General features: G+C 46.4%; 1 protein-coding gene across 12 annotated transcripts in view; it reads left to right on the top strand.

Annotated features, from left to right (window-relative positions):
• The window catches only part of AFDN (afadin, adherens junction formation factor), a 2,107,422-nt gene that overhangs the window by 673,380 nt on the left and 1,408,762 nt on the right, over positions 1-25,280 (top strand). For all 12 annotated transcript variants that reach the window (XM_069607417.1, XM_069607414.1, XM_069607416.1 and 9 more), the window contains exon 7: positions 12,717-12,825. In XM_069607417.1, coding sequence (XP_069463518.1) covers positions 12,717-12,825 — 109 coding nt within the window. The remainder of the gene's footprint in view (positions 1-12,716; positions 12,826-25,280) is intronic.

Below are 25,280 nucleotides of genomic sequence, written 5' to 3'. Positions count from 1 at the left end.
GTGGGAGACTGCACCAGCCTTGTCCTCTTGGCAATAGTTAACCCAACCTGTGGTATGAGTCTGTACTACACAAGTTGGTAGAGTGACTGAGCAGCGAGGCTTATTTCAAGAGGGGTCAGTGTGAGCTGTAGGGTTGAAACATAATTTCACAGTGACAAGTGTCCAAATAACACTTAAACTCAAGGTTTATTTATTAACCCCTTAACTGCCATGGGTTTCCCCCCTCCCCAGTGCCAATGCCTTTTTTTGTGATTTCTGTATGTCACCATTCAATCCCTTGTAACTTTTTTTGTTACATGAGCTATCTCTGCCAAATTAGGCCCTTTTTTCCCATATGTAGGCGGTTGTAACGCCACCAAGGAGTCCTAGTTTGCTGTAGGGGGTGAGAGAAAATAACCAAAAAGGAAGAACATTTGGGGTTTATCAGAAAATGCCAATAAAATGATGTACAAAGAAGCCTGTTTTTTTTATTTTTCCTTGTAAGTGCAAGGAACAAATGGTTTGCTGTGCTGAATTCCCCATTTTCCAGGCTTTCAAGAACAGGTTGAGTGAAAACAAAAAGAACATATATTGATATGCTAAAGAGCTGTTTTGTGAGAGGTAGGCGATTTTGGCCTTTTTTTCCCCAATAGGACATCCGTGGGCGGAATTGAAGAGAAAGGTAGGAAAGCTGAATGGGAAGACAGAAAGGCATACATTTCTGTAAAGTAGACAAAATTCCAAGTTTAGGAAGGTGTGATTTGCGCAGGTCAGGCAAAAACTATGTAGGGAAAAATTCCATAGTTTGGGGAAAAATCAGGAAAATGACAGACGAAAAAGGAAAACAAATGTGGTGAGGAACGGCAAGCATACATTTTTTGAAAGAGCAGAGGCAGAAATTTTGAAGGGTAGGTTACTTGTGCAGTTTACAAAAGTGTATAGTGCCTAAAGCAGCAAGTAAGTGTAGGTCACATTTGGGAAATTAAAGCGTTGTGTGACAAAGTGCAGCAGCAAAAGGGTTGAAACGTTATGAAAACCATGCAAACACCAACAAATGTCATACCTTCCCACAGTCCTACAGATGTCCCGACAAAAACGGTACCTCACATGTGTGGTTGCACATACCTTTGCGCAAAGGGAAAAGGCTAAACCACTGGTAACCCCAAGTCTTTCGGCAGAGCACATTTTGTGGAATTTTGCTCTTGTGGACAACCTACAGATTTGGGCCTGCGGTGTCGTAGCCACCAATGAAAAAAAGGGAACTCCATGTATTTCTGAAAAGAGGACACCCGTGGGAATCCAGAGGTCAGACTTGAGCGAATCGCCCAGGAATATATTACCCACAATCCCCAACAAAGTCTGAAATTTGGCAAAGAAAACACAATTTTCAGACATTTTACTCTGCCCACCCACTGAAACACGTCGCCAACAACACATGTCCTACCTTCCCGCGTTCCCACAGGTGTCCCGACGAAAACTGTACCTCGCATGTGTGGGTGCACCTACTTGGGCGTAGAGGGAGAAGGCTAAACCACTGGTAACCCCAAGTTTTTCAGCAGATGAGTGTCATGATCCATCCCCCTGCCCCTGACCCCCTTGGGTATAACAGCCCCCTGGCAGCAGTGGGGCTAATGCCCTTCACACTGGCCCCAAGGGCCTTAAAACTCCATCAGAAACATACATGGACTCATTATCAGGAATAAAGCAATGCCAGTTTTGGACCTTAATCCAACATGGAGGCCTATTAAACAGCTCAGTTCTTTAGAACCAAGCCATGCGGTCTAGTGTTTTGGGTGTGGCTGGGCCTGGAACTACTTGGCCTGGAACTACTTTACCTGGGCTATTTAAACCACACCCTGTTAGGGAGAATTCTCATTCTATGGATTATTTCCCTTACCTATAGAGTCCCCCAGCAGCTTTGCTGCATTTGAAGGGTTTGTTTTTTTCTCCTGCTAAGAGTGAGACTCTCTTTCCCACTCTTAGGCATTTTTGCTATGTGTGTTCTAGGCTATTTTTGTGTTTAATGTCTATGGGGTTTCTCTCACCTCCATAGGAACCATCTTTATTCACATGTGTTACACAGCACCCTCTGTGCAGTGACACAGGGGTGTCGTAGCGACCCCCAAACATAGACTCCATATCCTGGGAATGACTACTGTCTCCCAGGGCATGTAAAGTCCCAATTGACTTTACTAGTCAATTTTTATGAACTAAACCAGTACAAACCATCTTACAATGGAGATACTGGAAAGGGTTAATAGTTTTTCCCTTATGTTCATTTTCGAGAGGGTACCGTACAGTCCCTCTCTCAAAAGTTTCTGGCTGGTGGCAGTGGTTACTACCGTAAATAATCAACCGCAAATATTTTCTTATGGGATTTTCCCATTGTTCGAGGCTACCACATTTTTTGACAGCCTCTAACATACCGCTGGTGTATTTTAATATTAACTTTACTCCAGTAGATTTTATTTGCCAGAACTTTAATATAACTTTTCTCGTGTCTTTCTATAAACTCCTAACCCAGGTCGGGGATCCTTTGTTCGTCCTTTTGGCGGGCTTCTGCCAAGAAGCCCTCCTTTTGGTGCCACTGAGTCTGGGGTGGGTCCATTGTGTGGGAGGGGGAATAGGACCCCTGGACAGGGTTGCCTCAGCAACCCATGTCGCACTCTATCCTTATAGGCTGGAGGGTCTCCCGCCAAGATGACCATTCCACTGTGTGAGTGACAGCTAGGCTGTATGAATGGGGATCTTTTTGCATGAAAGCAGGGTCCTGAGGACTGGAAGAGCAAGACGTCGCCACTGGAACTAAGAAGCCGAAGAGGAGAGAAGCCAAAGACCTCTGCAACGACTGAACCACTGGGTAAGCCCTGCTGCAGCGTCTCACCACTTTTCTCCACACAACAAGAGAAGATCTTCATCTGAAAGAGCCTTCTTCCCTTGAGCTGGTGGGGCCAACCAGTTTGCCAATCGCCTTCCCGGACCTGCCTTGGTTGAATCTCCAGTAACCTCTACTCGGAGGCCGGATAGCCAGGCACCAGTCCACCCGGACCGCGATTTAAAGGAGTGTACCCTTTATCCGTCGGACAGCACCGCGGCTGGTTTCATCCCTGTGTAGTGCAGTAACTCGAAACTTCCTCCACGACGAGAGCCTCTCTTCCTCTGCTGGATCTTCCAAACTGCAGGAACTACCAGGAACAACCGCCACCGCAGGAACCACTTCTTCATTTTAAAGGTACATTGTTCCGACAGGCCGCCCTTTCTGCGTGTTAGAGCTAAAGGTGTTTTAAATCCTTTACCTACCTGTTGGGTTGGCCGCCCCCCTTTCTTAACATTGTCTTTCACCTTTTGCATCCTCCTTTTCAAAATCGTTAACCAAATACTTGACTGCAGCTACAAGAACATTTTGCTCCTGGGCCCTTGCCCTGTACCACTGACTCTGGCACAGGCCTACTGACTCTGGCTAAATTTGTTAGAACTGCCTTCTCTAGATTGCTTCTCAACTAGAACTGTGTTAGTGCACCTACTTCTTATAACCACCCTTTCCTCCCCACTTTTAAACCTTGTGAAATGCCATTTTGCTCGGTTTTCATTTAAGTATGTGCTGTACTGATGTACTGTGTTACTTAAACTGGTTCACAAACTTAGGGGAAGTGTTGCTAGGGTGTGTAAAAAGATATTTCTGTATAACTTGTGCTTTCCCTCACTTGTGAGAAATTGCTAGAGTACTATTTGTGTTTGGTTTCCACTGTACCGTTTTGCTCAGTTTTCACTTTTGCTCAAACTTCTCTACAATTTAACTAGGGAGTTGTGTATACTTTCTTTGACCGAATTTAACTTGCTTTAAGAACTGTGATAGATGTGTATAAAATAAATATATATATTCTTTTTTACTACAAAGCTTTGGTCAGTGTTTCCTTGTTTCATAGTACTGAAGGCCTATTGTGTAAATCCTGAATACTGCTCATCTCCCTCTTGAGATAAGTCTGACTGCTCAGCCACAGCTACCAACTAAATCTTTGTGGTACAGACTGATACCAAAGGGGATGTATTGCTCTCACTGCTAGTCCTAATCTTCTGTAGTGCTCCCCAAGGGAACTGCATGCATAGGATTCTGCCTAACACACCCAAACAGCAGAACACGCTTCTCGTTATTCTGCACACCTGTAGCGTAACGCTCAACATGTCCAGCTCCTGCTCATCTGCTTCTCCGGCCGCCCGATCCTGAAGCCCTAGATCTGGATTTCATTAATAACCTGGAAGAACAAGAACAGCATTAGCGAGCAAGAACACTTACCTGTGAAGTAACCGGTCTTGAATCCATCCTGTGCTTTGCTTACCTCGCCCATCTCCGGAGTTCGCTGCAACCTGCAAAGGTAAAGAAACAAGGACAGTATTAATAATTCTCACCTGGGCAAGCAGCGAGTCCTGGCAGCACCCTGCGCTTCTCTTACCTCGCCCACCTCTGGGTTTCACCGCAACCTGCAAGGGAAAAGGACAAGGTCAGCATTAACAAAGCACTTACTTGAGCAAGCAGCGCTTCGATCGCTCATCACTCCGGAACATCACTCCAACCTGTACAAAGAAGGGAAGAGAACACAGGTTAGCAATTAACACCAATAAACAGCGCAGCGCTCTGCGCATCAATAACTCACTGTGGTCTTTGCCATCGGCGCGGCAACTTTGAGATCGGAACCATCCCTGTGAAAACAAAAAGAGACATTGTTAGGCAACAGCATAGTGGAGCAAGATGCCGGGAAGACAGAGAAAACAGAGGGAAAGAAAGAGACAGAATAAAGACGGAAAAGACATTATAACTCACCTGGAAGACAGCAAGCAGAGGCAGAGTCAAAGCCGGTCTGGACACGACATACGGGCACACGGACCAGTCAAGCAACTAGGTCCACGGAACGGCCGTTCCAACCACGCGCCCCTACACAGACGCAGGACGGAGAGTTCAACGCACAAAAACCTAAGTTGAGCAATAACCCCAAGGGAGGGGATTTGGACCAGAGGGAGGTGGGAGGCCACCCATCACAGAACCAGTATCTTAACCCTCCATTCTCCTGTTATAGGCGCTACCCAACGTCTGCCACATAACCAAGCAGAGAGAGATCCGGGATAGCGCTTAGACCTCCATCCAGTATTGTGTGGCGTCCCCGTGGATACCAGGTGAGCGTAACAAGGACATTTTGAGGAATTTTGCTCTTGTGGACAACCTACAGATTTGGGTCTGGGGGTCACAGCCACCAAGGAAAACGGCAAACCCATGCGTATCCGAAAAGAGGACACCCAGGGGAATCCAGAGGTGTGACTTGAGCAAATCGCCCCAGAATGTATTACCCACGATCCCTGGCAAAGTCCGTAATTTGCCCAAAAACCCCCCAAAATGTTCAGACATTTCACTTTGCCCACCCACCGAAACACGGCGCGAACACATGTCCTACATTCCCGCATTCCCACTGGTGTCCCGTCGAAAACGGTACCTCACATGTGTGAGTGCATGTCAGGCAAGATTGTATGCAGTACCCTTTGGGTGCACTACAAAAACCCGGACCTCCTGGCAATAGGAACCCAACCTTTGGTATAAGTCTGTACTACACAGGTTGTTAGCGTGTTGAGCAGCCAGGCTTATCTCAAGAGGGGTCAATGTGAGCAGTAGGGGAGTTACACAGAGATTCAGTGACAAGTATTCAAATAAACTCTTACTTGCAAGGTTGCTTGATTAAACAATTATTAATTTAACAGTCTGTTTGAGTAAGCCTTCTTCAGAAGGGGCAATATAATAACACACAAATACACTCCAAAATACACACTCTTAGTTTCTCCAAATCAGCAAGTAGCCATTTGGGATGGGACACAGACACTTCCTGCACCCTCATGTGACTTAAATAGCTAGGACACTGTGGATATTAATATATCACTGTTACATTTAGAGCAATACTTAGGAGTATGTCAAAGAAAAAGGTTATTAGAACAAAACAAGAGATCTCACAAATATTCTGAAGCAGGCAAGTACTTTTGGTAACCCCCAATGCAAAGCAAGTTAACCCCTTCCTGGAAGGAAGACAAAACGCACAGTCCGAGGGAAGACAAGTCATTCAGGGAGCCAGGCCAGGCCAAAGTCAATTTGGCGAAAGTCTAGGTGAGCTGAAGCAATTATTGCAGGTAGGTAAAAGTCTTGCACAATGTTTAAGAAGTGTTTGTAGAAAAGAAGGAATCAAAGTAGGGTCACAAGCTAATTAGTCTTGTGAGGTAAAGAAGCTGTTAGCAAATCTACAGAAGAAACCGAGACAAGTCTCAACTGAGAACAAGTGAGGTTACACACCAAGCGGTAAGTTCTATTAGACTTTGCAGTACCTTTGGTTAGAAGACAAACGGTTTGAGCTGTCTTCCGTTCCTGTGCAGCTCTGCAGATCCTGTGTTTCTGGGCCTCAGTCGTGGGAACAAGAGGGAGGACGTCTGGAGGACTCCTGCACTGCAACGGGACGGCCAGCGACAGAAAAGGACCAACTTCTATTCAGTGGTACTTTGCGGTTTCAGCTCCTCGCATCTCAGCAAATAGCACCACTGCGGACTCCTGGCTGTTGAGATGGGCTTTACTTTCATCTGGGATCCAGTACTCTGTTGAGGTGGTTCAGGCTCGGTCAGTCCTGCTTCTTGGGAGTCCGGAGGATCTTCCTGGCCAACTTAAAAGCAACACACATGATCTGGTGTTCCTCTCCCTTGCTCTTCGGTTCCAGCAACAAATGCAGTGGAAATACAACCAGCTTTGAGAGGATGTCCAGGTGGCTTACCTTGGAATTGATTGGTCCCACCAACTCAAGGGGAGAAGTCGTCCTTGCATGGCTTCTCTAGTCGAGATGAATTCTGAGCTTCAGCAGACCAGCAGCGCTTCACCGGGCAAACCAACGGTCCAGGAGTTTCTGCAGGCGTCTCTTCCAAGCCAAAAAGCCTTGCCATTTATGCAGGTTTCTCCCATTCATTCCAGCCTAGCTGTCAATTACCCAGCAGGGTGGCTGTCCTTGCCGGACAGCCAGCCGGCCAATCATCTAGGAGTGCATTCCTGTCTCCTAGGAGATTAAGCACAGGGAGCTTCGGGCACCTCTCTAGCTTCCTGCCCCTGCCAGACACCCTGGAGCCAGAGGCGGGCTTCACTCGTGAATCCCGTCAAGGACAAAATGAACAAAGAGACCAAACCTGGTTTGGCGCGCAGTCTCAAGAAGGATATTTTCACAAAGAAATGGGGGAAAACAAATACTGGGGCTGGGTGCTTTACTGCAGCTGCGAACGCGGCCCGTGGTAAAAGCAAACTACGGTAGTTAAAAGTAAACCACTGCCACCAGCCATTCATCGAGGAAAGGGTAACATACAAATGTTACATGAGAAGCTAGAAAAAGGGGATACGAAGTAAACCCTCCAGCACCCTATTGTACAATAGTGTGTGCTGGGTCTAGAAAGTTACACATGTAAGTAAAGTCAATTTCACTTCACTGCTCTTGGAAAACAGTAGTTTCACCAAGAGAAGGTCTTTAAACCTTTCGTAAATCTAAGAGACTTCTGTGTGCCACTGCACTGAAGTTGCGTTTGTCAGACTCCACAACCAAAAGGAAACAGTGTTCAAATCATAACAAAAATACATGAGAGAGTGGGGAAAAAAGGGTCTCACTCTCTCCAGGTTAAAAACTCAATTCCTCAAAATCCAGCAAAGTTGCTGGGGGTCTCTAAAGTAGAGAGGAATTAGCACATTTGAGAATTCTCCCTAACACTGCACCTACCTGGGCGCAAAGGGAAAAGGCTAAACCACTGCTATCCCCCAAAGGGTTTGGGGAGCCAACCTATAGATTTGGGCCTGGGGTTTCGCAGCCACCAAGGAAAACAGGGATCCGCATGCATTTCCGAAAAGAAAACACCCGTGGAGAGTGTCTGGCATGCGCAAATCGCCCCAGAATTTATTACCCACAAGCCCCGGCAAAGATCCACATGGGAGACTGGTGCCCAAGGCCAGGGACGTTAGCCCCGACTTTCCCGGAGCTCTGGCTGGCCTGCAATACAACTTTTCTCTCTGGGAAAGGACAGGGACCCTGCCGGGGATCCTTGGAACTGTTGCTGGGCTTGGGGATGGTCAACTCACCTGGGAGACAGCTGCCCAAGGCCACAGACATTACCCCCGACGAATCCTAGAACTCTGTCTCGGCTGCGAAGGGAAAGGTCGGGGACCGTGCCGGGGCCCCCTGGAACCGCTGCTGGGCTTGGGGATGGTTAAACCACATGGGAGACAGCTGCCCAAGTCTGGGACATACCCTCCCCCCCACCCCCCCTCCCCCGACTATCATTGAGATCTGGCGGGCCTGCAGTACAGCTACTCCCTCCTGGAAAAGATAGGGCCCCTGCCAGGGCTCCCTAGAACTACTGCAGTGATTGGGGATGTTACACCCACATGGGAGACGGCCGCCCAAGGCCAGGGACATTACCCCCGACAAATCCTAGATCTCTGGCTCAGCTGCGTTATAGAATTTCCCTCAGGGAAAGGTCGGGACCATGCTGGGGTTCCCTGGAAGCGATGCTGGGCTTGGGGAAGGTCAAACCACATGGGATACAGCCAGAGGTGTTGCTAGGGGGGGTCTGTGGGGGCTATAGCCGTGGGTCTTTTGGTTGTTGTCCTGGATAGCTCAGGGGTTACAACCAAAAAGGGTTTCCAGACCTAGCAACACCCCTGGAGACAGCTGCTCTCAGGGAAACACCAATGTTATGCTGGCATGGGGGGGCAATGTGTGGCCTGATCCTGAAATTGTGTCTCAGCCCACCAAAATACCTCCACAGACAGCCCACTCCCACCCACACCAACCGCAATCCAGGCCTAGTCCCACCCACCCCACTGACAATGGGCCCTAACCATAGAACAATAAAAAAACAGTACTCGCATAACGTTGCAGCTGCTCGCGTCGAAAAAGCTGTAAACGAAACAAAAATCATTTGCTACCTATGGTCACTGCAGCAAAAACAAATCATAACTACTACTCTCCGATCACGGCCCCCCTTTCAAGCCATCCCTGGTGGTCTACTGACCCTGACCCCTCAGTAAAAACACATTTGCCCCTCCTTGGGGGCAGATTTCTGCCCCTATGTGTCCCCAGGGAGGGCTACATGAGAGCCCCCCAATCCATTTGTGGTGGGGGGCGAGGGCCACCTCCCTTTTCATTATAAGTTGATGGTGGTTTAGGGTGCCCCCCAACACCCCCCAACACCTCCCTGTATTTCTACATTTTATTTTTTCGTTTTGCCCCTTCACCATGGGGCAGATGGGCACATTAGTGTGCCTATCTGCACCAAGTGGGCAAAACTCTCTGCCTTATGCTTTGGGGGCCTTGTGTCAAGTTTTCTGGTGGCCCTCTTCTCCACCCTAAGTGGATGGGGGCATCTCATTTAAACCTCCCTGAGGGCAGATGGGGGCATAAATCTGCCCCCCAGGGAGGGCTACATGAGGTGCCCCGTCATCGGTGTCTAGTCAAAGTTTCAAAACAATTGTTTCGAATGACAAAAGTTCCGAAACAAAAGTTACGGACATATTTTTCTAATAATAAAGGGTTTATTTTAAGTTTTTATAGTAAAATAAGTGTAAAAAAAAGGGGGTTTAGGGGGTACCCCCCTATAAAAAAAAAAATTTGAAACCTTTTTTTCGACACTTTTGTGTCAGAACTTTTGTCATTCGAAACTGTGACTGTCAAAACAGTCACTATAAACCCCCCTCACCCACTTAGGGCCACCCCCCTTTCATTGTGCAATAAAATCCCAGTGAAACGTACCTTCTGTTTTGACTGCAGCAGCCGAAATATCTGCCGCGGTGAAATGTACTTTCAGTTTCACGTCAGCACGCATTACGCGTGCTGACGTGAAACTGAAGGAAATCCAACCCCCGGGCCATGAGGAGGAACCTCCTTCTCACATAGCTCGGGGGTTGGATTACACTTTAGTGCAATCCCTGCTGTCTTGTCCTTTGCAACACAAAACGTATTGTCAAGGACTAGAGCGCTCTTTCTTGGCACTTAAGAGGTTAAACAATTATTTATTAATATAACAGTCAGTTGCTCCCTTCTAAAGAAGGCTTATTCAAACTATGTAACACTTAAATATACTTCAAAAATACACACTCTGAGTTTCAATAAATCACAATGGCATATAGACACTTCCTACACACTGAGGTGACCTCAATAACTAGGACACTGTTGACATTGATATATCACTGGTTCATATAGAGCAATACTGAGTTTGGTGTGAAAAGCAAAAGGGTAGGGAAGGAAACAATGGTTAAAAAGTTTCTCAAACAGATAAGCACTTTTGAACCCACCAATGCATTGTAGATTAACCCTTTCCCAGCTATACAAGTAAAGAATGTATGGCTTTTTTTCAGGGACAGATCAAAACACAAAGTCAGAGGTTAGACGAGTCTTCAGGGAGCCAGGACAGCCAATGTAACTTGAGCAAAGTCTAGGGGAGCTGAGGCACTTCTTGAAGGTAAGTAAAAAGTCTTGTACAATATTATAGAGAGTTTTGTAGAAAAATAAATCACTGTTGGGCCACAAGCTGGGAGGCCTGTGGAGGGCAAATCTGCAAGCAACTCTGCAAAAGGTAGCAAATGCAAGTCTAAACTGAGAGCAAGCAAGCTACACAACAAGGACAGCCAGCCAGCCAATCAACTTTGGGTGCATTCCTGTAACCAAGGAGACGTAAGCACGGGGAGTTTCAGGAACCTCCCTCGCTTCCTGCCCTGCCAGACACGCTGGAGCCAGAGGCAGGCTTCACCAGTGAACCCCGCCACAAACAAAGCGAACAGAGGGACCAAATCAGATCACGCAGAGTAAATCTCAAGGAAGAACTTTCCAACAAGAAATGGTAAAAAAGCCATTTTGACCAAATGGGCAACCATGGGTGCTATACTGCAGCAGCGAACGCAGCCCGCGGTAAAAACACACTATGGTAGAAAAAAATACACCACTGCCACCAGCCATTAATTGTAGAAAGGGTAAAATGTTGCATGATAAAGTAGACAAAGGGGATACTAAGTTAACATCGCCATCACTCTATGTAAGATAGTGTGTGCTGAGTCTACAAAGTTACAAAAGGTAAGTAAAGTCAATTTCACTTTACTGCTTTTGGAAACAGTAGTTTAACCAAGAGAAGGTATTTAAACCTTTGGGAAATCTTCCCTGTGCCACTGCACTGAAGGTGCTGTGTGTAACAATGTAAACAGATGATGCCTATGGAGTTTGTCAGACTCCAAAACCAGAAGAAAAACAGTGTTCAAATCAAAGAAAAATACATGAGAGTGAGAAAAAGATCTCTCTCCAGGATAAAACATTTAAGTCCTAAAGTCCAGCAAAGAGCTGGGGGTCTCTAAGGTAGAAGGGAATTTGCACATTTTTGAGAATTCTCCTTAACAATCAGCTCATCTCTTCTGTAATTTTCCTAAACCTTATAATATGTTTTTCTACAGTGTCCATGCTATGCTAGATTCCCATATGTAAGTAACACTTGGCTCTGTCAAGTCCCCTAGGTGCTTATACAGTTCCATAGGGTTATTAGCGTGTAAGCATCTGCAAGCCTTGTTCAGGATCTCTTATCTCTTGTGGTTTCTGCGTTGCTGCATATGGTTAATGTCAAAATATTAAAAGCGGTGACAGTATGCATATGTATCCGTATCTGTCCACTAACTATAGAACTGTACGCTGGTGTTCTTCATGTATTCGAGTGCGTGTTTATGTCCTGAAGTGCTAATGGCACGTCTGCTTCATGTCTAACGCTGCTATGTCGTTGCATCTCTAACGACGTCAGCAACATGGCTTTTCAGTGCCTCAGTCCAAGCTGTCCATACTGGTGTCCTTAATCATAGCCTGGGCCTCTTCATCCACGCATGGATAGATCTGTATGTCCTCTGATCTGTATGGCTGACTAAGGGGATACCTTTCGACATACTTGTCAATCATTAGTCCACTGGGAATTCATCCAAAATAGAATGGGTGATTGCGGCGTTTCCTGGGCGTCTTCCTTGTCATAAATTTAGTAGGAAGGGGGGGTGGTAGAATTCCCCATCCCTCTTCAACCTTGTTTTCAGTAAATGTCAAATGAAAGTATCACTGCGCAAGACTGTCCTTAGCGTGGCAGCATTAGACCAAATATGAAGTGTGCTTAAGGTGGCATGCTCTATTTTTTTTTTTACTGAAAGCACCATGGGGGGAACGCATTTCTCGTAAGTCGAATATGTGATGTAAGGAACTCGCCCTGCTGAACGCATGGGTTTTTTAAAGAATTTGATAGGTCTGGTGAATGTTTTGGTGTATAAATGTTGTAATATGACAAATGATGAAAACAAATCTGGCTCCTAACACTTTTTGTTACCAGGTGTAGGCAAAGTGCTTTTTTGTTTATAGAAATACTTACCAAAGTCAAAAACATCCCTAAAATGCAAATGGGAGTACGTAGAAAGAGTGAAAGGTTGGTGGGTACATGGGGAGTGAGGTCAAAAGCCTTTAATGAGAAACCCACTTGAAGTAGTTAATGTGGTAAGTCTGTAAACATAATAGAATTTTGCATATTTTAAGAACCGATTTCATAAACTAAAATTGAATTTCTAATATGATCAACCTACATATCTTGTGTTTTACCTCCAGATTAATAAGTGGACATGTTTTGGAACTCCTCTGTAAGCTGAGTAGACTTTTCACAGTGGCCTTATCTTTTAGGTTACATATCCTCCTGGAGGACAAAACTCTGAAAAAGGTGCAAAAGAGATTCTACTTGATGACGATGACTGTCCACTGCAGATATTCAGAGATTGGCCAAGTGACAAAGGTAGACTTCTTTTTATTTTAATGCAGCATGTTTCCAATGCATATTTGTAGTTGATTTTACACAATCATACCTATGTTTAGAACACAACCTTCATATTTATACAGTTTTCAACTATCCCCCATTCAACTAGAAATCCCCCTTTTTCTTTTTATTAATAACTGTATATTGTTAATGTAAGCTACTTTTGTGCACGTAGTGCTGTTGCTGGATATCTGCTTTGTTGCATCAGACACATTTTTCCCGGTTAGGAATTACTCTTGAAAATGCTGCAGGTTGGGGTGTGTGTGCGCACTGGCCGGAACGCTAGATGCCCCTTTGAATTTGGCTGTGTGGACCACGATATGGAAAAAAGCCATAGCAAGAGTTGTCATAAGGTAATATAGCATTGGTTTCTTGTTCCTTTTAAGAAAGCCTACTCCATTATAATGTTGATGGAAGGTTCCTTAGCATAGCCCTTCCTCCTTTTTGCACAATCCCCTATGATTTATAGCAGCTTATCTCGAGGTCGACTCTTTCTAGAACATGAAGTATGGCTTACAAACAGTATCGCAACTGGAGGCTTTCAATGTTGATGATTCTACTTTGCAATGCTGTTGTGCTTCGACAAAGAGACAGCTTAATGCCCAAAATCGCATGCAATACATTTTGAAACACAAGTGTTGAAATATTGAATGTGGGTATTGTTTGATATGGGCGGAACGTCAAATGACCCCTTTAACCAAGAGATTATATAAATCTCTTAATGGAGTATTTGTGGGACCAGGTGAATGAATTGTTCTGAAAGGTTACGAATACCTGATCAGACCAATTCCCCAACACACATCTGGAGTAAACCCACAGATGAGGCGACACCATTGATGAACAAGGGGAAATTCGAAGGAATTACATTGATAACAGAAGAGGAGGGTGATTGAATGTTGGCTTACAATTCAGAGACTACTATAGATTGTGTAACTAAACGCACATTAAAATGTTAATGGGGCTTAGCTAAGATTCCTGTCTTGAAATGTTAACCATTTCAATGAAAGTTGAGAGGAATGTTTTTATTACCTCCTTAGATATATGCAGTACTTTCTCTTGATGCTGTTTTAAAGTACTCTGGTTCCTGACCAGTGGTTGTTAGTTTTATGGTCCATATAGGGGTCGGAAAGGGGACCGAAAGAGAGACTGTCCTTTTTGTTGGTCTTGAGTACAGATACATTTAGTGGTACATGTATTACTTTCGGTGTATATGTGGCACATGTGGTCGCACTGTGAGAAACCTGAGGGTATTCTCCCAGGTAGATCCCACAAATCCCTTATCCAGGTGGCCAGTGGAAGGGATGGCGCTCTCCTACACCAACCCTAAGGGTGGACGAGTGAGGGAGGATCATGTCGGTTGGGGAACCTGGAGTTATGCTCGGGGGAATACCCCAGGTGAGGCACGGTATTACACCGGGGAAGGAGGTGAGCAGGACAAAACCCCTGAGGCTTTTATAGGCTATTCCCAATCACCATCCCTTTCAACCAGTGAATTTCCCTTACCAAAAGGAAAATCCAACAACCCCTCCTCATCTGCTAAACCTATTAGGAAAAGGCGAAGACAGATGAAAACAAGAAGGAACACTTCGGGAGTACAAGTGGGGGAAATTAGGATGCATTCCTTCTCCACAACATAGCTGTCCCCTTTATCCTGACAAGGGTTGGTGTGACTTTCCTGTGATTTCTATACCAAACAACAACTCCCATAATCCCTGTTTTCACTATAGAGATCAACCATCGTTCAATCATTTCTCAAACCCACTTTCAAACAGCTTTTATTCTTACCCTGAAACAGGAAATTACCTTTCCTAAAATCCACAGATGCTTTGACTGTACCAGAGTTGAAAGAACAATCAACTATTTTCCACAGTATCATCCGCCCCCTCTTCCCAATTATCCATCACCATACTCCCCCTCTGCTCTTTTAGGACACTATCATTCCTGTACTGTTACCCTTTTTTTCTTTCTTCACATCTATCAAAAACAATCCGCATTACTTAAACCCAGTTGCATCAGGAAACTACTTCTTCCAGAATCTCTATTTTCCTGTCGACTACCAGAGTACTCCCCTTTCACAAAAACACACCTATTCTTCTGACAGCAAGTTATAGAATCTCTCTAAAACCCAGAAAAAACACTACGACAATCCTTACAATCCCACTGTTATGGTAAGGAAAGGAAGGACATATCATGGACGCTTTACCTTTTGTGATTTGCCATTGTTCTTCTTCACTAACAAGAATCGGGCAAGTCAGGCTAACCAAGCCCAGAAAACACACCTGAGACTTGTTAACTCCCCCACCTGGATAAAAGGCAGAGCTCAGAAGCACACGGGATGCAAGGCGAGCAAAGCGGCATATGAGTAGTTCCCAGCAGGAAGAGCCGACCCTGGATGCAGAAGCGAAGCAGTGAAACAGTGCAAGGAAGACTGTGGCCGTATCAGTATAACCAGGAGGGTCACGATAAGCTTCAAAGAAAACGCCTCCACTTTGTTCAAGAATAACCAGCATCTCCTTCGGGTGAACGGGTGAGTTGGAAGGAGACAGATGCTGTGGTATCAGGAACCTTGACTTCAAAAGAGAGAGCCACGATAGAATACATTCTATGCCACCAGTGAGTGAGAAGTGCTACGAGAGACCGATGTGCGTAGACAATGAAGTGATGTATTTGCAGGTGCAGGCTGTGCGTGTACCATGCTATCGCGAGCGAAACCAAGAAGTTTGTAGAGACATAGTAACACTGAAACCCAGCGTAGTGATTGAACGTTGGAAGCCAAGAAAGATACCGTAGACAGTGATCCGGCACCATGTGGGTGCTCATTCAATGGGTCAAGCTAAACCCTTTGCACATTCAAACGTCTTCGATAGTTTGATGCAAACTGAAATTGGTCCGAGCCTTGCTGAGGGACACTAATTGTGTAAGAGGAAGGGTCTGAGCCCGGTTGAGGGGGATCCCGGGTGAACCGTGAGTCACCCGAGAGAGAATATTCTCTGAACATTGTAAAAAGGGGGATCTGAGCCCGGAAGAGGGGGATCCACAGTAACGATCATGATATAAAAGGGATCTGAGCCCAGCTAAGGGGGATCCAGGGTGAATTATCTGAATTGAGTACTTATTAAGAGGGAAGGAACTTTGTGTTTTGTTTTGATACATCAGGCCTTCAGAATCAAGAGACTTTGATAGGTAAAGAGTATAGGCCCTTTTTATTTTTGACGAGACTCCACTTGGACTGCATTATTATTTTTTGATGGTCGTAGCTTGCTCCCATCTATAGATATAGGATTAGATAGGCATTTATCACACCCTAGCTGAAGTTCAATAAACACCCTTGAACTGTGGTCACTTTTGTATGTCTTACTGTTGATACCATGCCTTTTTTACTGCAATGTTAAACTCCGCCAATCAAGTCGGGGTGATCCCTGACTTGACTGGGGTGTTTAATATTGCAGTGAATAATGAACCATAATATGCCAGGCAGAGTTTTGCAGTGGACCTCAAAAAGGTTGGCCTTCGTTCAAGCCTTGCCACTTAAAGATACTTGGAGAAGGCACTACCTGAGCACTTTCCCCTGCTTACATCGTTCTTGTTAATAAAATAAAGGTTTTCAATTGTTGTAGTGCTCTAATTAGTTCCCACTGGTGGAAATGTATTACCATTCACCTCTTGTGTTGGAGGTTCTGGGGGGAGATGGGTAAATAGATCAAGCTGCAGGTCCTTTGGATAGTATTATCTCATTTTATCAGTGGAAATCTGTTGAATATATTTCTACAAATGAGAATTTGGTGCATGATGTTCTTAGTTTGGGAAAAACCTATGAGATTTATATTAAAGTAAACTAGTTTCTTTCAAGAAACTGAGGGATTCCGTTATTTATAGAGGAAAATTGTACTCATTAGCCAGTGAGATCTGGAGGTTGTTAGGGGAGTTTTCCTAAAGTCCTACTGGCAGTAAGACTTGAATGAGCTGTCCCAGTGGTTTGTAGAAGCCCAACTCTTAGTATCAGTCTGTACTAGCTCACGACCTTGGTTGTGTGGTAGAGCAGTCAGGCTTATCTTAAGAGGAAGATGTGAGCTGTATGTAAGTACTCTGAATCTTAGACGGGCACATCAAAGAAGCATTTGCACATTTATTTATATAAGACATATATTTATTATATTTACACCAGAATCACTTTCAATACTTCAGACGGTAACTGTAGAACACCTAGGAATACTAGATAATACACTTCAAAGGGCACTTTGACTTTTGTGTTTGTTCGCAGTTACAATTGTAGCAACGTTAGAATGGGAAAAGACAAGGTTATCGTATCATCAGTAATTGCGCACTCATGCGGTTTTCAACAGGTTATACAGTAATGAATTTACTCTGCAAACACATATAGAAAAGTCACTTAACCCTTTAAGTGCCAAGGGCGAGGTATCTGGTCCTTGACAGTGCACACGCAGTGCCAAGGACGAGATAGCTCGTCCTTTTCGGCACCTTGTTTTGAGCGATCCCTGCAAGGCAGGGATCGCTCAAAACTGTAATCCAACCCCCGGGCTATGTGAGGGGGAGGTCCCCCCTCACTGCCAGGGGGCTGGATTACCTTCAGTTTCACATTGGCGTGCGTAACGCACGTCGGCGTGAAACTGAAAGTAAATTCCCCGCAGCAGCCATTTTCGGCTGCTGCGGGGAAGAGAGAAGGTAAGAGACCTTCTTTGTCCGCCTCGATCTCCGGCTGTATTTCAAGCCGGAGATCGAGGCCGGGATCGTTGGAAAGGGGAGATTCTCCCCTTTACAACGATACCCATTCTGTGGCATTGCTGCCCGTGGATCGGGCGCAGGTCGCGCGATCCGCGGGCATCAATGCCACCGGATCAATACAGATCTGTTTGTGACGCAGGGGGGAGGGGAGCTGCTTATTAGGTAAGCGGCCTCCCTCCCCCGTGGCCCCAAGGCATGGGGCCACAGCGGCAGAGACCCCTGGGGGCAGATGATTACTGCCCCCAGGGGTGAAAAGAGGGGGGGGGGAAATTTGAGGGAAGGGGGAGGTGGGAGGGGGTTTGGGGGCCTACTAGACCACCAGGATTTTGCAAAAAGTGGTGTCCTTGGAAAGGGGGGGTTCTCCCCTTTCCAAGGACACCACATATATGAGGCATTGCTGGTCACGGATCGGCGCAGAGCGCTCGATCCGTGACCAGCAACCCACTAGACCACCATGGATCCGTTTGTGAGGGGGGGCTGCCTCAAGTAAGCAGCCCTCTCCCCCCTCCCGGCCCCCAAAGCATGGGGGCACATGCATGTGAACCCTGGGGCAGATGGCTGACCATCTGCCCGAGGGGAATGGAAAAAAAAAATGGAAATGATGTGGAAAGGGGGTGGGGGAAGGGGTGGGGGGCCACTTGCCACCATGGATTTTTTACTGAATGAAAGTGGGGGGGGGGTGCCCCCCCGCAACCGAAGTAGAAAGGGGGCACCCCTTGTAACCCTCCCTGGGGGCAGATATCTGCTCCTAGGAAGGGACATCTGACCCCAGGGAGGGATGCATGAGGTGGGCCCCCCTATCTGTCCACAGGGAGGGTTGCATGAGGTGGGGCCCACCATTTGGGGTTGGGGGGGTTGAGGGCCACCCCCGTTGCAGTACATCATTCGCTGGCAATTTAGGGTGGCCCTCATCCCCCCCTAAAAAGCAGCCTGTGATTTTGTATTATTTTTTTTTGTTTACCCAACTTCGCTTGGTGCAGATGGCCACATTACTGTGGCAATCTGCCCCCAGGGTACCCAAACCCTACTGCCCCATCTATTGGGGGGCCTGCCCCACCTTTTTTGGTGGCCCTCCCCCCCCACCCCAAATGGAGGTGGGGTGTACCTCACGCAGCCGTTTGTAGGAAGCCCAGGGAGGCCTGCATGAGGTGCCCCCCCCCAGCCATTGGGGGTGGGGGGGTATAGGGCCACCACAAAAGGTGGGGCAGGCCCCCCAATAGATGGGGCAGTAGGGTTTGGGCACCCTGGGGGCCGATTGCCACACTAATGTGGCCATCTGCACCAAGCAAAGTTGAGTAAACAAAAAAAATAATACAAATTCACAGGCTGCTTTTTAAGGGGGGCTGAGGGGCACCCTAAATTGGCAGCGAATGATGTACTGCAACGGGGGGTGGCCCTCAACCCCCCCCACCCCAAATGGAGGGCCCCACCTCATGCAACCCCCCCTAGGGGCTGTTATCTGCTCCTAGGAAGGGGCATCTGACCCCAGAGAGGGATGCATGAGGTGGGCCCCCCTATCTGCCCCCACGGAGGGGTGCATGAGGTGGGGCCCTCCATTTGGGGTGGGGGGGGTTGAGGGCCACCCCCCGTTGCAGTACATCATTCGCTGCCAATTTAGGGTGCCCCTCAGCCCCCCTAAAAAGCAGCCTATGAATTTGTATTTTTTTTTTGTTTACCCAACTTCGCTTGGTGCAGATGGCCACATTAGTGTGGCAATCCAATCTGCCCCCAGGGTGTCCAAACCCTACTGCCCCATCTATTGGGGGTCCTGCCCCACCTTTTGTGGTGGCCCTCTCCCCCCCACCCAAAATGGCTGGGGGGGGGGGACACCTCATGCTGCCCTCCCTGAGCCTCCTAGGAAGGGCTGCATGATGTGCCCCCCCCTCTGTTCGGTGAGGAGAGGGCCGCCACAAATGGTGGGATACCCCCCCAGTGGGTGGGGCAGTAAGGTTTGGGCACCCCGGGGCCAGATTGGCACACCAATGTGCCCCTCTGCACCAGGGCAAGTTTCGTAAACAAAGAAAAAATGGAAAATGGTGGAACGCTTTTTAGGGGGGGCTGTGGGGCACCCCAAAGGGTCTGGGAAGTTTCTAATGGGATGGGGCATTGACCCCCTCCCCCCCTCAACGGCAATGGAGTGGGTGCCATGTCATGCAGCCCTCCCTGGGACCAGATATCTGCTCCTAGGAACAGACGCCTGAGCCCAGGGAGGTGTGCAGGACAGCCCCCCACCCCCATTATCTGCCCCTGGGGAGGGCTACATGAGATGGGCCGCCCCTCCAATTTGGCCATGTGTGGGTTCCCACGGGTGTCCTCTTTTGGAAAATGCATAGGGTTCCCTGTTTTCCTTGCTGGCTTCGACACCCTAGGCCCAAATCTGTAGGTTGCCCACATGAACAAAATGGGCAGCGGCGAAAGGCTTGGGGTGACCAGTGGGTTACCCTTTTCCTTTTGCGCCCCCGGTAGGTGCACCCACACATGTGAGGTACCGTTTTCATCGGGACACCTGTGGGAACGCGGGACGGTAGGCCATGTGCTGTTGGCGGTGTGTTTTGGTGAGTGGCCAGAGGGACATGTCTGAGAATTGTCTGCATTTCCAGCCAATTTCAGAGACATTTCCCTGTGTCCACTCACCGAAACACTTCGCCACCAACAGATGTCATACCTTCTCGCGTTCCCACAGGTGTCCCGACGAAAAAGGTACCTCACATGTGTGGGTGCACCTACCGTCTGGTCAGGCCGTGAGCGTAAAACTCCTGTGTACCATGGCTCAGTGTTTGGCTTGTGGTATTGCAGTTCGGAGAGGGCTTGAAGTATTGACAAACAGTGAATAATGAAGAGCCCCTGCGGATTTCTTCCAGTGTCTAAGGTTCTTGAAGCAGCAAATTAACAACTAACAAAGGAGACTGAAAAAACAGACTCTTAAAGGGGACACAAGCAGCAGCTTGGGTCAGAGGTAAGAGGGGATTGCCCAGGACACCTCTAAGTGCACTCCAGCACTCTGGAGCGACTTTTCGGAATCAGGTAAGCAATACCTTTTTCCCCACAGTACCTGGAGTTTGAAGAAAGTGTTTGTGTTGGCTCCTCTACGATATGGCAACTCTGGACCCGGCCTCCGGATTCCTTGGTTTGGTGACAAAAGGCAGGACAATGGACAGTGTTTTCCAGCAGCAGTCTCACGGGGGACCAGTGGCACGACTTTCAGCAACTTCTTCGTTCACTCTAGGGTTTTGGCGCCATTTCATCAGCACCAACAAAGGACAAGGATCGCCTGGTCAATCTTCTTCACTTCCTGCAGTCCCACACTCTGGTGATGAGGTCTGGGCACGTTGGATCGGATCTCTGGAGTGTCCTTACGGGCTCAGCAAAGATCTGGATGGATTTAGCCTTTCTACGACGCACTTGAAATGGGCAGCAAGTCTCCTGATATTGGTTTCTGCAGCTCTGGGAACTCCTAGGACCTCGGGAGATGGCTTGTCCTTGGTACTGGTTCTTCCCACCAGCCTAAGAGGAGTCGTCGTCCTCTTTGAAGCTGCTCTGTCGCATAGAAAACAGTCAGGACAGCAGTGGTTGCTTCACGGTCTTGCAAAGGGTCTGCAGACATGTCTAGTTGTCTTCTCCAGTTGCTTCTGTTTCCAGTAGTCGACTTGCTTTTCACAGAAGCCTTACCTTTTATACAGTTCCAGCACACACTCCTGTGCAATCTCTCGACGCATTTTACAGAAAGGGGTGTTTGGCTGTCCAATCAGGACAGCCAGACCCCCTGTTGGAGCTAGTCCTATTCGGACACTCTGACAAAAGGCCCCCCGCCGCACACTTCCTGCCTGCCCAGATACTCTGGAGCCTAGGCAGGGATACCTACTGGTTCCCGCCAAAGGCAAAACACACACACATACCTCCCCCTTCTAGAATGGTAGAAGAAGGGTTAACAAAGAACAACCACGCTAGTAATGGCAAAAAAAGAAGCAAGGCCCCAAGTTGGTACTTGGGTGCCCTTATTGTGCACTGCCTAGGCTATGGAGCTTGCAGTATAAAAAATACACAATAGTTGATTGAACACATCCACTGCCACCAGCCATAACTAGGTGATAGTCTATGTGACTAAAAAGTCACAGGAGCAGAGAGAAGGGGGATACTAAATATCCCTTTGGCACTCCACTGAACATGGGGTGTGCCAATCTCTCAGATTAGAGTTTTGGGAGAGACACTAATTATTTTTGTAGTTAACTTAAGGATATAGGGAAAAATAGCCTTAAGGGAGGACACAAAGGGTCCTCAACAACTCTGCCCATAAGGAGCTGTGTGCTGCAGTAGTAAAACACAGATGCCTTTAAGAGCTATGAAGCAGACCGACTCCATAATACAGCTAGAATACAGAGAATAAGGTTCCAATAGACAAAGCCCACAAGAATGAATGAGTGGAAAAAGGCTCCACTCATTCAGGATTAAAAGAAAAAGGTCCAGAAGTCCAGCAAAACGTGCTGGGGGGTCTCACTAGGAGAGGGGATGAAGTACAATAATGATGAATCTTCTCTAACAGAGGTTTACAAGCAGAAAATACAAGATACTTAGACATTGCGACGAGTTTTTACTTAATTCATTCGCAGTGGCTGATTGTGTGAGCATTGTGGTAAGTCAGAATTGGGAGAGGGACAAGGAGACAAGATTATTTTCACTTCAAAGAAAGAAGACCTAGTATATCCCTGAAGTGTAATACTAATCTCTACTCTATACAAAACAAAGTCAAAAGATGTGTTCCTCAAGGTGGCTAAAGAGCTGGCCATTTTAGATTATATGGCCATCTCTGACTCCTTATTGGAGTATTTACGATTGCAGATGGTATCGAACTCTTATAGCGACCACTCTGTGGCCGTATTGGTATTGACTGGCCCTGCTGGACAGGAGGAGCTGTGCCTTTGCAATAACGTGGTTGTAAATCGGGCGGGGAACAGCATCCGTTGGTCTGAAAAGAATATTGAGAGGTTGAATGTTTGTTTTTCCCATGCACTGCTGTATAAAGCAGCTTCTTTGGGGCAAAAACCCTGAGGCCATTGAAGAGTGGATTGGGGGATTGGTCCGGATGGTTGCCGGGGGGAAATCATTGCCAAAGATAAATTGGGGGGGTAAGAGTAGAATGACATTTGATATAAACATCCGGGATCGTAAACGGCAACTGAGAAGTGAACTCAGGGCTTGCAGAGGGGCAGGTTCCCCTTTGGTAATCTCTTTACGAGATAGGTGTTTGCATAAAGTTTCTCAACCGACAGTACCATACCTGGCCCTATCATTATCGAAAACTACAACAAAGAGGGAGATGGGAAAAATGTATCCAGATCCTTGGCAGTAGAGATACTCGTAAAATCTGGCAATCACTGACCGGGACCGCTGGTGATTTGTTAAAGAAAATAATAAATCCAATCCCTTCTGATCAATGGGTACAACATGTGAAGGGTAAGTTTTACAATCCTAACATCTATTCTCACTGTAATACGGGATATGCAGAACCTTGGCCACTCCCTATGAACTTTAAAAGTATAAAACAAGTCATTCTAAATTCTAAGAGATCTAATGCACCTGGTCCAAACGTTCTAGCAAACTCTGTCTTGAAAAAAGACCCAGATAACTGGGCTCAGATTCTTCTAACTCTCTTTTCCCGGGTCTGTCGCTCTTGCACCGTGCCGACGACATGGCAAAGGTCGGTGTTGATCCCGGTTCACAAGAAAGGTGAACGTAGGAGGTAACCAATTACCGACTTTTGTCCATGTTGGATGCTACAGGCAAGGTTTTTGCGACTCTGGTGCTTAGAGAGTTGGAGCCCTGGATAGTTGCTGAACAAGTTCTTCATCATGCACAGACGGGATTTAGACCAGGGGCCAGCACCACGCATAACATTAGAGTGCTAGATTCATTGATTAATACCACAATAGTAATAAAGATTCTACTCTATATATGTTATTTGTTGATTTCACTACTGCATTTGACCAGGTCATAAGGGAAAAACTTTGGACCAAGTTGATCAGCCTTAATTGTCCCATCTGGTTAGTTCAGATCTTAAAAGCACTACATAATAAAAACAGTGCCTAGGTAAGACTCAACAATGAAGGTGCTGTGACTGAATCTATTACTTTTAATATGGGAGTAAAGCAGGGATGTGTAGCTGCGCTTACGTTGTATAATCTTTACATCTCTGACTTACTCCTTCGTATGGGATTAAGGTCAAATTGTCCCCCTAGGTTGGGGCAAATCCCGATGATAGGTATGCTCTATGCAGATGACCTGATACTGTTCGACAGAACAATATCGGGCATCAAGAGTTTGCTTGAGGAACTAGCACAGTACTCCTCAGAGCTGGGCTTGACCATTAACTTGAGGAAGACAAAGGTAATGCGGAACAGTAGTAAGGGCTCCAACCGGCTGGGTATTGAATCTAGCTTGGGTTTGATCGAGTTTGCGGATTCCTACCCTTATTTGGGCGTGGAGTTTGATACAACCTCTAATTACAATAGGATAATCACATGTAAAAAAAGACGAGCCAAAATATTAACACTACAGGGGTGCAAATTCTCAAGAGGGAATGCAGGCTTTAGCTTGGCAGGCACTATAAAGTTATATCAGCAGTGCTTTGTCCCAGCCATACTCTATGGCCTCGAAGTGTTAGCTATGCAGGACTTAGACTTGCTCAATATCTTAGGCCAATATTGGCGAGCAGTGCTATGTCTGGGTCCATCATGCTCTCTGCAATATCTGAGACTTGAGCTAGGTCTAACTTCCTTGAGAGGTATGGCCTTGCGTGCCAGGGGAGCTTTCTATATAAAATCTGTTTCTGCACTGAAATGTAAACTGCTTGCGATAGTGGGAAATAACTATGATGTCGAGAAGGTAAAGCAGGGAGATAACTTTAAAACATTGAATGAATCACTTTTCTTGGAGATTGGTTGGATTCACGCAGAAAAGAAAATGCGACCATTTATTAATTTGAAAGAAATTCTTTATGCGCAAACTAAATCACTGGGATTGGTGTGACAACTATTCTCACCTTGAAAAATTGAAAGGGTATGACGCTGTGGTTAATGTAATACACAGGTACAGGAGAACGCAGCCCTATTTATTATTATGCCCTGATCCGGCAGTAAGAGATTTTCTGCGAAGGCTTCGAACAAATTAACTTCAGGTCCTCGCTATCACGGGTGTCCAACAGGGCCTAGTTTTAAATGATAGGACCTGTCGTATTTGTTCGAATACAAGCACCTTGGAAACTGCAAGACATGTTCTTACCTCTTGCCCCAAATTGGGTCCGCTATATATGAATCTATTGGGAAAACTTGTTCACAGTTATGAGTATTGTTGGAGATTCCTTTTGGGCCTACTGTCTTAACTCATATACAATATCCTTTCAACTTGCCCTGTATAGAGTGTGGATACAGGTTAGAAAATTATTGCTACCAACTTAATTTAGTTTGGTTGAATCGACTTGACCTGTTTTATTGTTGAAATGATTTACATGGGATGCACTGATAATGTGCTTTTTAGATGTGTACACCTGTGTAATTGTATTAGAGATATTAGAGAGTCCTATTTTATATATGTAATTTTTTACATGTATTCTCATAGTGTGAAGGAAATATGAAGTTATATATGAAGTTATATGAAGTTATGTACTTTTATAACTTTGCATAACTATGAAAGATGTA

This window comes from Ambystoma mexicanum, chromosome 4q (genome assembly GCF_040938575.1).
Source record: "Ambystoma mexicanum isolate Mex_15411 chromosome 4q, UKY_AmexF1_1, whole genome shotgun sequence".
NCBI classification, from domain to species: Eukaryota; Metazoa; Chordata; class Amphibia; order Caudata; family Ambystomatidae; genus Ambystoma; species Ambystoma mexicanum.
This window is presented reverse-complemented; position numbering and strand designations above follow the sequence as displayed.